We start from the raw sequence: 12404 nt of genomic DNA, 5'->3' as shown, positions 1-12404 counted from the left end.
GCGACAGCCAGAGAAAACACTCAGTTTTTCATATTCGTTAAAGGCTCCCTATCCACGGTACGATCCGGCCTTCAGGCCGCCGGACAGATCTGGTCGGATGCGACCAGATTGGATCGTGTATGTCGGTCGGACAAACTAAAATCAGTCCATACACGATCCAATCAGATCGAATCCAACCAGATCTGTCCAGCAGCCTCAAGATCAGATCGCACCGTGGGTGAGGGCCCTTAAGGGCTGATTAAGCACAAGTTTAACCCTTGTATATAGCTGAATAAAATAGCTTGGTAACAGCGAGAACTAGAAAAGTCTTAGGACGCTTTAGAACCCCCACTGGTGGCGGTAACCACTTGCTCTCTATAGTTCTCAATGTAACCTTTCGCACGAGGCCACTCAAAGGCTTCAGCTGAAGACAATGGGAGGTGACTATAGTCCGTGCGCTGCAAGAAGTCCGTTCAAGGTGTGGCATTTGTTGTGATTTACCACTTATCATATTGCCAAATCAACCTTGATACATGCCTCTCTCTCTCTCTCTTATTTCCCATCCATGTGCTCTTTGATTTTTTTATTTTGTGTACAGTAAAGAAAGTTGCATAGTACAATGAGTACACTTTTTAGGATTATATCAACGATTTGAATAAATTCTACGACACGTGGCAAAATCGCTTTATCCCCGCCATGTTGCCACGCCGATGTGTCACAGACGAGACTAGTGGGATGGGTGATAGCTAATCGTTGTTATATTCTTAAAAAGTAATAGACATTATATTATACAGCCTCCTTTACTACATATAGAAAAGCAATTGCACATAGGTAAGAAATAAGAGAGAGAGAAGCATTATTAAGGTTGATTTGGCATGGGAGTATGCCACACACTGAACGGACTCCCAGGGACGCACAGACTCTATAGTTGCGGCCACAGATTCCCTTGCGTGAAAACGACCTTGTTTACGGTGTGTAGGACCACCGAGAAAGAGACATGGTGGAGGACTGGAGGTGAAACAGAGTAGGTCGGTTAACGAAAATTAAAAAAAAAAAACACGAAGAAATAAAATAAAAGCACGAAAAAATAAGATAAAATAAAAAACACGAAGAAAAAAAAATCTTGAAAAAAAAAATGGAGCTGCAGGGGACCCGCGGATAGGTTGCTCGCTGGAACCTAGATAAGGTTAGCAATAAGAGTGGCTTAAGGGGAAGGTGGGGGGGAGGGGGGGAGGAAATATGTCGTGAAATGACTTGTTTTTCTCTTGAACTTATTGAACTGGAAAAAAGCGCGATTCACAGCGAGAAATGAGGATTGAGGAAGAGAGAGAGAGAGAGTCGCCACGGTCTGTGTTCTCTTCCCTTTATGAAATAGTTAGGAGTTATCCAGAATAAAGAAAGTTTTGGAATAAGTTGTCGTTGTGAACGGAAAAGATAATAATGATGATGATAATTACGGCGCCACATTCTCGCCAGTCTTCCTTCCAGGAAGAAAGTTCTTTGGCGAAGTCCGAAGAAAGTTCTTCAGTTCTTTGCGAAGTCCAATGGAATCACGCCTTCAACTCTACCTAGGTTTCTCTGTCTTTCGTGAAGTCCTTTTTTCTATTGTTTCCCCTTTTTTCATTCTTTTATTTTTCCCCTTTTTCTCTCCTTGTCTTTTTTTTTTTTTTTCAGGCTAAATAGATGCCGTCCGTCCACACGCGCATTTCTCAGCGTAATAATCATGATATTTCCAGACGAAAATCGAAATGTCAGCCTTGTTAAAAAAAAAAAGATATTGGGAATTTGGGCCCATTTTTGTCCATTTATTCTCTCCAGAATTCCCTATCTTGTACATAGAAGTATTGGCTCGTTTCTAGTACCCTCTAGTATCCTTATTCTTCTTTTGCTGAAGAATTTGGTGAGTGTGAGCGTGCCTTCATGTGTTCGCAAGCTTCTTTTCTTTTTTCTTTTTTTCTTTTTTTCTTTTTTGTAAGGGAGGAAGAAGCTCTTAAAAATTTCGAAAATAGTTTTTGAAAAATAGTCTTTGAGGTTTCGTGCGAGGAGGTGAAGAGCAAGTAAGAAGAGGATGAAGGAGATTTGAAGAAGAAAATAAGAAATACGCCAAGGAAAGGTCCATCCACTGCCGACAGTGCCTCGTGTCGTTGCGGCATTGTCAGACACTGCTTCAGTGCCATCAAGCGTCACTCGGGACGTGGCCCCTAATCACTGGCCCGTTGTTGTCAAAATTTCTTCAAGAATATTTTTGCGTTGGGGGTGATTTCAGGTGGAAAATAATGGGCGTTATAAAGTTTACGCGAAGAAGAGGGAAAAAGAAGAATCAGAATCGGGTCCGGCTACTGTTCTCTCTCTCTCTCTCTCTCTCTCTCTCTCTCTCTCTCTCTCTCTCTCTCTTTCTCGCTCTCCTTCTGTGTCTCTGTCCTTTCACTCACCTCCTGACTCTCTTTTCTTTCTCTCACTCTTCTGCTCTCCCTCTCTCTCTGACTCTTTCCTTTCACTCTCCTCTCTCGCTCTCTCTCAATCTCTCTCTCTCGCTCTCTCTCACTCACACTCACTCACACTCATTCACTCACCTTCTGTCTTTCTTCCCTTTCTCTCCCTCTTTCTCTGACTCCTTTCACTCACTCTCCTTCTCTCTCTCTCTCTCTCTCTATCTCAGTCTCTCTCCCTCTCTCTCTCTCTCTCTCTCTCTCCCGTTCGCGGCCAAGAGGAGGTAGTATCCATGTTAATTGTTTTTTTTTTCTTTCCTTTCAAAAGGGACAAAACTGTTTTTCTTTCTTTTTTTCTTTTTTTTCTTTTTTGTAAGGGAGGAAGGAGCTCTTAAAAATTTCGAAAATAGTTTTTGAAAAACAGTCTTTGAGGTTTCGTGCGAGGAGGTGAAGAGCAAGTTAGAAGAGGATGAAGGAGATTTGAAGAAGAAAATAAGAAATACGCCAAGGAAAGGTCCATCCACTGCCGACAGTGCCTCGTGTTGTTGCGGCACTATCAGACACTGCTTCAGTGCCATCAAGCGTCACTCGGGACGTGGCCCCTAATCACTTGCCCGTTGTTGTCAAAATTTCTTCAAGAATATTTTTGCGTTGGGGGTGATTTCAGGTGGAAAATAATTGGCGTTATAAAGTTTACGCGAAGAAGAGGGAAAAAGAAGAATCAGAATCGGGTCCGGCTACTGTTCTCTCTCTCTCTCTCTCTCTCTCTCTCTCTCTCTCTCTCTCTCTCCTTTCTCTCTCTCCTTTCTCTCTCTCCTTTCTCTCACTCACTCATCTTCTGTCTTCTCTCTTTTCTTTCTATCACTCTTCTTCTCCTCTCTCTCTGACTCTTTCCTTTCACTCTCCTCTCTCGCTCTCTCTCACTCACACTCATTCACTCACCTTCTGTCTTTCTTCCCTTTCTCTCCCTCTTTCTCTGACTCCTTTCACTCACTCTCCTTCTCTCTCTCTCTCTCTATCTCAGTCTCTCTCACCTTCTGTCTTTCTTCCCTTTCTCTCCTCTTTCTGACTCCTCTCTCTCTCTCTCTCTCTCTCTCTCTCTCTCTCTCTCTCTCCCGTTCGCGGCCAAGAGGAGGTAGTATCCATGTTAATTGTTTTTTTTTTCTTTCCTTTCAAAAGGGACAAAACTGTTTTCTTGACGGACACGTGGACGCGGAACTGAGTGAGAAGAGGAGGAGGAAGAGGGGGAGGGGGAGGAAGAGATAGAGCGTTTCAGGATTGAGTGCTCATTAAACTACGTGGACCGAAATGGAAAAAAAAAAAAGAATCTTTGATCCTTTCATCAAAATTACTTAGTCTCCATCACGCGAATCACAAGTCTTCAAGGGGGGGGGGGGGGGGAAGAAGAGGGGGAAGGGAAGGAAAGGAATGATAAAAGGGGAGAAACGTGAGAAGAGGATAATTTCGAGCGAAAGGGGTGGGAAGGGAGGGAGAGGAGGAAAAGAATTTTGCGAATTAAAGAAGGATAATGAAGAATTGCGAGACTTGGGAGTCTGTTGGCGCCATCGATGTGGCCTCGTCCAATCAGATTTGAAGATGAACCTGCGCGTCGCCAAATGCCCCATTTTTCTCAGATGAATAAAATCGTTTGGCGCCAGCTTAGGACAAAGTATCAGAAAGGAAATCAGCGGTGTGATGGAGCTAACGGTGATATTCTTAGAAAAATATATTTCCTTATATAAATCATGTATAAGTCAAGTCCTTTGGAAGGGGATTTATATAAGGATTTTTTTTCTTTTCTTTTCTTTTCTTTAAGGATACCACCGTAAGATTCTTACGTTGGTATTCTTAAAATAGTTCCTTATATAAATATTTCCCTTCCAAGGATTTATATAAGGAAAGATCTTTTTTAAGAATAACACCGTAAGAACGCCATGAAAACGTGGGATTTTTTCTTCTCAATATTATTATTCCTCTTCTTTTTCTTCTTCATATTATTATTATTCTTTTCCTTCTTTTTTATCTCCCTCTTCTTTTCCTTCTTTCTCATCTTCCTCTTCTTCCTTTTATTCTTGTTATTCTTTTTCCTCCTTTTTGTTCTTCGTCAGACTTTGATGAAGGCGAGGTCCCCCTCAGCCTGCCACTTTCCGTTGTATGAAAGAGTGACGAGTTAAACACCATATGAGGACGGAGCCTTTATTTGTACGACGTTTCGTACTTGAAAAAGCTGTACTAAGCGAAACGTCGTACAAATAAAGGCTCCGTCCTCACATGGTGTTTAATTCGTCAATCTTGTCGGCAACTGCCACTTTCCGGTGTATGAAAGAGGCCGAGCGGTACATTCCCATACAGTGCGACAAGAGGACAGAAACTCCCCTTTCTCTCAGTCGCTTGCTTCAGCTCCCCCTCCCTTCAGGCGATTTTATTCAGCAGAGGGGGGTGGGGGGACCCTCCCTCCCTCCCTCCCTCCCTCCCTCCTTCCCTTCACAACCACGACAGTAAAAGTCCTGACGACTCCTCGAGAGAAATAGTTGTTGTTGTTGTTGTTGTTTCATTATTTATTTGTTATTTTTGTTTATTTGTTTATTTATTATTACTATTATAATTATTATTATTATTATTTTAGTACTACAGTGACGTCCATTTAGCTTAATAAAATTCACCGGCCGACATGATGCCTCCCTCTCCCTTTCCCATATCAGGGAAAGAATCGCCAGGATTTAACCATAAGAAAGCCTATAAAGGTCTTTGCTGAAGAGGTTAAGATAGGACAATGAGACCTACAGGAGAAAACAAAAGGAAATAGGTAGCTGGGAGTGGATAGTAGAAGAAATAAAAATATATAAATGAATAAATGAAATATATATATAAAAAAAATTGGAGGGAACTTGAGCTTCCTTCCTGACATTCTAGACAAGAAATCTGAAAAACCGAGAGGAAATTAAAAAAAAAAAAAAAAAGGACAAATTTTGGAGGTGAAAATGCATAAAGGGAAATATATTTTGGCGGTCGCCATGGCCGCCAGAAAGGAGAGGAATGGCGGCAGCGGCGGCGGTTGCGGCACTCTCGCACTGACTGGCCTTGTGGAAGGTGGTGGTGGTGGAGGAGGAGGGGAGGGGGAAGGGGTTTCCATGGGGTTGAAGCTTGATGGAAGAGTCTGCCGAGAGACTCGATTCTTTAAAAAAAAAAAAAAAAAAAAAAAAAAAAAAGTTTATAGACACGTAAATGCATGCCCACATGCTCTTTCTCTCTCTTTCTCTCTCTCTCTCTCTCTCTCTCCTTCTGAACCTCTATGGATATCCCTCAATTTGTCTGCCTGCCTCTCCCACACTCTTCACCTTGTTATCCCCACTCCCGGTCTCTTCATCACTGTTTTGCTCTCTCTCTCTCTCTCTCTCTCTTTTTTTTTTCTTTTTTTTTTCTCGAATATATCTTTCTCTATCTCCACTCCATTTCCCCCTCTCTCTCCCCTTCCTCTCTATCTCCCTTTCCTTTTTTCCTGTCTTGTCCTCCTCCCCACATCTCCCCCTACTCTCTCTCTCTCTCTCTCTCTCTCTCTCTCTCTCAATTTCCTTTTTCCTTCTCTCCCTCCTCCCTTCCCTCCCTCCCGTTCCCCCCTCCCGTTCCCCCCTCCCGTTCCCCCTGTACTCGTCTTTCCTTCTCTTCCTCCTTCCTTAAATCTTCCCCCTACTCCCATCCCTATTCCTCCCTCCGTCCCTCTCTCCTTTTTCTCTTCCATCTTCCTCCCTCCCTCTTCTCTCTCCCCTCCCTCTCCTCCTCTCTCCCTCTTCTCTCTCCCCTCCCTCCCTCTCCTCCTCTCTCCCTCTTCTCTCTCCCCTCCCTCTCCTCCTCTCTCCCTCTTCTCTCTCCCCTCCCTCTCCTCCTCTCTCCCTCTTCTCTCCCTCTTCTCTCTCCCCTCCCTCTCCTCTCTCCCTCTTCTCCCTCTCCTCCCTCTCCTCCTCTCTCCCTCTTCTCTCTCCCCTCCCTCCTCCTCCTCCTCTCTCACTCCTCTCTCTCCCCTCCCTCTCCTCCTCTCTCCCTCTTCTCTCTCCCCTCCCTCTCCTCCTCTCTCCCTCTTCTCTCTCCCCTCCCTCTCCTCCTCTCTCCCTCTTCTCCCTCCCTCTTCTCCCTCCCTCTTCTCTCTCCCTTGTCTTTCCTCCTCCCTCCTTCCCTCCCTCTCCTCTCCCTCCCTCTCCTCTTCCCCCTCCCTTCCTCTCCCCTTCCCTCCTCCCTCCATCCCTCTCCTCCTCTCCCACCCTCCCTCTCCTCTTCCCTTTCTCCCTCCCTCCCCTCTTCTCCCTCCCTCCCTCTCCTCTTCCCCCTCCCTCCGTCCCTCTCCTCTTCTCTCCCCATCCCTCTTTTCCTTCCTCTCTTTCCTCCCTCCCTCTCCCCTTCCCTCCCTCTGTTCCCTCTCCCCTTCCCTTCCTCTGTTCCCTCTCCCCTTCCCTTCCTCTGCTCCCTCTCCCCTTCCCTCCCTCCCTCTCCTCTCCCCCCCTCCCTCCCTCCCTCTCTCTCCTCTTCCCCCTCCCTCCCTCCCTCTCCTCTCCCCCTCCCTCCTTCCCTCTCTCTCCTCTACCCCCCTCCCACCCTCCCTCCCTCCCTCCCTCTCCTCTTCCCTCCCTCCCTCTCCTCTTCCCTACCTCCCTCTCCTCTTCCCCCTCCCTCTCCTCTTCCCTCCCTCCCTCTCATCTTCCCTCCCTCCCTCTCCTCTTCCCCCTCCCCCTCTCTCCCTCTCCTCTTGCCCCCTCTCTCCCTCCCTCTCCTCTTCCCCCTCCCTCTCCTCTTCCCTCCCCCATCCTCTCATCTTTCCCTCCTCCCGCCTTCTCCTCTTCCCTTCCTCCCTCCCTCTCCTCTTCCCTCCCCCACCCTCTCCTCTTCCCCTCATCCCGCCTTCTCCTCTTCCCTTCCTCCCTCCCGTCTCCCTCTCTCCCTCACTCACCCCCTCTCTCCTCCCTCTCCTCCCTCTCCTCTCCAACCCTCGCTCCCTCTCCTCTTCCCTTCCTCCCTCCTTCTCCTCTTCCCTTTCTCCTCCCTCTCCTCTTCCCCCTCCCTCCCTCTCCTCTTCCATTCCTCCCTCCCTCTCCTCTCCCCCTCCCCCCCCGAACCCATACGTAACCACGACACAATGTCACAGACCTGTTGATGCGTTCGAGTCCCCATGGTGCCGCGAGGAGGAGGAGGAGGAGGAGGAGGACACGGCAAAACCCCGAGCGGCGGTGTGGCATATTGGTTTCTTACCATAACAAGTTATTTCGTTTTCACGTCGTCTCCGTTGCTGTGGAAGGCGCGAGATCGGGAGCTTCTTTCAGCTCAATAGAAACGTTTGGCGACAGCCGGAGAGTCCATATGAACGAGTCCAGAACGCCGTGACGTCACGTCCCTCCAAGTTGGGAGCGTCTCCGAAAATCGGAACTGCCCAGTTTTCGAAATCGAAAGTCTCTCTTCTTTTTTTTTTTCTTCTTCTTCTTCTTCTTCTTCTTCTTCTTCTTCTTCTTCTTCTTCTTCTTCTTCTTCTTCTTCTTCTTCTTCTTCTTCTTCTTCTTCTTCTTCTTCTTCTTCTTCTTCTTCTTCTTCTTCTTCTTCTTCTTCTTCTTCTTCTTCTTCTTCTTCTTCTTCTTCTTCTTCTTCTTCTTCTTCTTCTTCTTCTTCTTCGTAGATGAATTATGGGAGTTTTAGAAAAGATTCCGGTATCCAGAGTTTTGTAGTTTCGGGAAGCTTTTTCGTGCCGAATATTCTAAATATTCGAATTTCAGGAATTTCCAACACGCGGGGAGAACGCTTAGGAGTCCGAACTCCCCCCCCCCCTGGAGAGGTGCCCTTCAACCCCCCCCTTACCCACCCACCCCACTTACAACTGATTAAAAACACCTGTAGTCAGCCAGAACAAAATATGTAAAGTGCCTTAACATGGCCATCAGTGTTGATTAGTGGTGGTGGTGATGGTGGTGATAGTGACGGTGGTGATAGTGGTGATAGCGACGGTGATGTGGTGGTAATAGTGACGGTGATGTGGTGGTGATAGTGACGGTGGTGATGGTGGTGATAGTGACGGTGGTGGTGATAGTGACGGTGGTGGTGATGGTGGTGATAGTGACGGTGATGTGGTGGTGATGGCGGTGATAGTGACGGTGGTGGTGATGGTGGTGATAGTGACGGTGATGTGGTGGTGATGGTGGTGATAGTGACGGTGATGTGGTGATGATGTGATAGTGACGGTGGTGGTGATGGTGGTGATAGTGACGGTGGTGGTGATGGTGGTGATAGTGACAGTGGTGGTGGTGATAGTGACAGTGGTGGTGATGGTGGTGATAGTGACGGTGGTGGTGATGGTGGTGATAGTGACGGTTGTGGTGATGGTGGTGATAGTGACGGTGGTGGTGACGGCGTCGGCAGCGGTGAGGGAGACAAGCAGGTGGGGGTGGGGGTGGGGGGTGGGGGGGTTGATGTCTGCTTCCTGGCTTCCTGTAATGGGCCAACAATCTCTCCCCGGCAACCTCCTTGGGCCGGGACCATCGCGTCGCTCAAGATCCAAAGAAGTTCCTGCGAGCCGACGAGGGTACCTTGCACCCCCCCCCCCACACACACCCCACTCATTCACCCGCATCCACCTACTCCACCTACACCATCATCATCCTCATCCACTGCCGTCACCACCACCATCATCATTATCATCATCACCATCTGCTCCTCCTCTTCCTACCTCTCCTGTGCCTCCTCATCCTCCTACCTCTCCTATTCATCCTCTTCCTACCTCTCTTGTTCCTCCTTATCCTCAACCTCCTCAACAACAACCACCACCCCTAACACCCTCGCTACCACTCCCACGTCATTATCACCACAGCCATCGTGACTACCAGCATCACCAAAATCCGTCCGGCCACGACCACGTTATTTGCACCTCTTCACCACAGTTGTACGTTCGCCACCATTATCCACCACACACCACCACGACCCACCTAACATTACCACCGCCTGTGCACACGTGCTTTCTGCTCTCTCTCTCTCTCTCTCTCTCTCTCTCTCTCTCTCTCTCTCTCTCTCTCTCTCTCTCTCTCTCTCTCTCTCTCTCTTCGTTGCTTACAGCTCTCTTTCCCCGTTTCCACAAATGTCATTTTTATACACGAGGGTTAGTTAAACATTTTGCACATTATCCTCGCCACCATTATTATTACCATCTTCATTATTATTATTATTATTATTATTATTGTAATTATATTGATAATGCAATTATAGTTTTATCATTATTGACATTGGTAGTGATGGTATTGGAGATATTTTCAAGGCCATACTCAATTCCAGACTTTTTTTTATTTCTTTTATTTCATTTTATTTTTGTTTTCATTATCTCTTCGGCGTCATACCTCCACATTTTCTTGCCCTCCGCATGTTTTTTCCACTCCCATTTTTTCCACTTTGTGGAGTTGAGGCAGAGATCGAAGGTGGAAAGAAATGTCGAACACATAGATCAACAAGTGCTGGGATGTTTTAGCCACGGAGAGAACGAGCGAGGAAAGGAGAACAAAATAGTGTGTGTGTGGAAAGAAGTGGATGGAATGAACGTGAGAGGAAGACCGAGAATGATGTGGATGGAATGAAAGGAGCCTTGAAAGCTTGCGGAATGTCTGCCGAGCAGGGAAGAGAGAGTGTATGAGATAAGAGTGTATGGAATGAAAGGAGCCTTGAAAGCTAGCGGAATGTCTGCCGAGCAGGGAAGAGAGAGTGTATGAGATAGGAGCGTATGGAATGAAAGGAGCCTTGAAAGCTTGCGGAATGTCTGCCGAGCAGGGAAGAGAGAGTGTACGAGATAGGAGTGCATGGATGAAAGGATGACGTGACACGAAGATCTCTTCTCATCCATTCCGGAAATGGAGTGGATGAGGAGGTGGGGGTTGCCCGATGATGAGTCCGGGGGTTGGGAGGGGGGTGGGGGGTTGTCGGGCCTTGAAGTGTCGGGCTGCACGACGGGAGTCAGGGATGACCCTTCATCGACGAAGTCTTCATTCGAGGTTGAACCTTGAATAGGTTTTAAATGTGTATGAAGTAAGTTTCTAAGTTTGTGGAGTCCCGGCTACTGGCATTAAGTAGCCGGCACTCCACAGGTCCTTCCCTCGTAGGACTCCCTCTCCCCCCCCCCACATGTCGTCACTCTATCGGAGGTAGGACTCCGCCCAACACCTAAGCGTCTCCGTGCGTACACGTCGCAGCTCATTATTATTAAACAATCAAACAGAGGAATCAGAGCAGGGTTTCTACGTAGACGGGGGAGAGAGGTGGGGGGGGGAGCAAGTTTCCCCATATAGAATTAATTGGATGTTAAGAATTAGTTGATTAATGCCTAGAATTAATTATACGTATACCTAGGAGCCTTGCTGTGGCCTTATTGGCGGAACTTTGAAGATAAATAAAGTTTTTGTGTCGGCGATGAATAACGTCCGGACTCGTTGTCGCTCTCTGCAGTGTTCATGTTTAGTTTTGACGTATTTCCAAGAAATGAGACGAGAAACAAAAGGAAATAAAATGGAAGATGACTACCCATATATTTTTCGTTTCAAATCATCATCTCTTTGCTCTAATTCTCCCTCGTTTCTCTCTCATATATATATATATATATATATATATATATATATATATGTATATGTATATATGTATTGTGTGTGTTTGTCTCACTGCGTTTACCCAATTGTGATATACAGAACAGGAGCTATGCTCGTGGAGCACCGCCTCCATGCCCACATTTCTTTAAATACACACACTGTATATCGATGTATACCTGTCAGTGTAATTTCCCCTCCATCCACTCCGCAAAACTACGAACTCGACTTATCCTTCCTGACCTGAGCTGACCCCGGTTCCTCTCTTCTTTGACAGTTCGGCGACGACCACCCGAAGGAGGTGGAGGAGGTGTGGGCGGCCCTTTGCTCCTGCTGGCCCAACAACCTGAAGGTGATCATCCGCTACCTCTTCATCATCACGGGCATGGCCCCCAGCGAGCTCCTGCCCTATGTAAGTCGGGGAAGACACGTGCGGGGAGGATATTGGGCGTCTCAGGCGGGTGTAAAAGTGTGTAAGCAGGCCATACACGACCTGCAAAATTTGTGTAATAGCCCATATTAAACAATATTGACAATATAGGAATAGTATTGATAGACCCATGTAGGAGGAATAATTGTATCGAGTCCATATATTGTGCCAGAAATATTGATCATGTAGAGGCATCCTACAGTGGCGTATACTTGTTAGATTTTATTCTGGCTAATACCAGACGATTTTATTCGGTTCAGGGTTGGCACAGAACCCCAAGAACCGAGCCTCGCCCTCGGGGAGGAAGAGAAATCGCCCAGCGCTAACCAGAATAAAATATCTAAGGTTTTCACCTCTAATGGATTGTGTTAATACGATTAGCTATGTAAGCTCAATATAGCTGAATAAAATGACCAGTGTATGCCACAAGAATATATATATATATATATATATATATATATATATATATATATATATATATATATATCTTATCGACCACATCAACTTTTTTCTATTTCAATTCCTTGCAAACGCGATCGAGACTAACAGGAGCTCGATGGAAGCATATTCGGAAACTGATACACTGTAGGGCTAGGTCTCGAACCTCGCCGATACATAACAAAAGAACAGTGACTTAATCAATTGCGCTATCATCCCCCTCGATAGCGCAATTGGTTAAGTCACTGTCCATTTGTTACGTATCGGATAGGTTCGAGTCCTAGCCGGACAACGCATCAATTTACGAATATGCTTCCCTCGAGCTCCCGCTAATCTCGATCGCGTTTGCAAGGAATTAAAATAGAAAGTTAATGTGGTTAAGATGACAATACATATACTGAGGACTATTGAGTGTGTGTTGCAATATATATATATATATATATATATATATATATATATATATATATATATATATACATATATATACATATATGATATATATATATATATATGTATGTATATATATATATATATATA

The 12404-nt window shown here is 46.2% G+C and overlaps 1 protein-coding gene across 13 annotated transcripts in view; it reads left to right on the top strand.

Moving 5' to 3' along the window:
* The window catches only part of fry (microtubule binding protein furry), a 478406-nt gene that overhangs the window by 399411 nt on the left and 66591 nt on the right, over nt 1-12404 (top strand). For all 13 annotated transcript variants that reach the window (XM_076184431.1, XM_076184430.1, XM_076184427.1 and 10 more), the window contains one exon: nt 11277-11411. In XM_076184431.1, coding sequence (XP_076040546.1) covers nt 11277-11411 — 135 coding nt within the window. The remainder of the gene's footprint in view (nt 1-11276; nt 11412-12404) is intronic.

Source organism: Oratosquilla oratoria, chromosome 4 (genome assembly GCF_046742065.1).
Source record: "Oratosquilla oratoria isolate Oo_2021 chromosome 4, ASM4674206v1, whole genome shotgun sequence".
NCBI classification, from domain to species: domain Eukaryota; kingdom Metazoa; phylum Arthropoda; class Malacostraca; order Stomatopoda; family Squillidae; genus Oratosquilla; species Oratosquilla oratoria.
The sequence above is the reverse complement of the archived record's forward strand: the minus strand, read 5'-3'. Positions and strand labels throughout refer to the sequence as shown.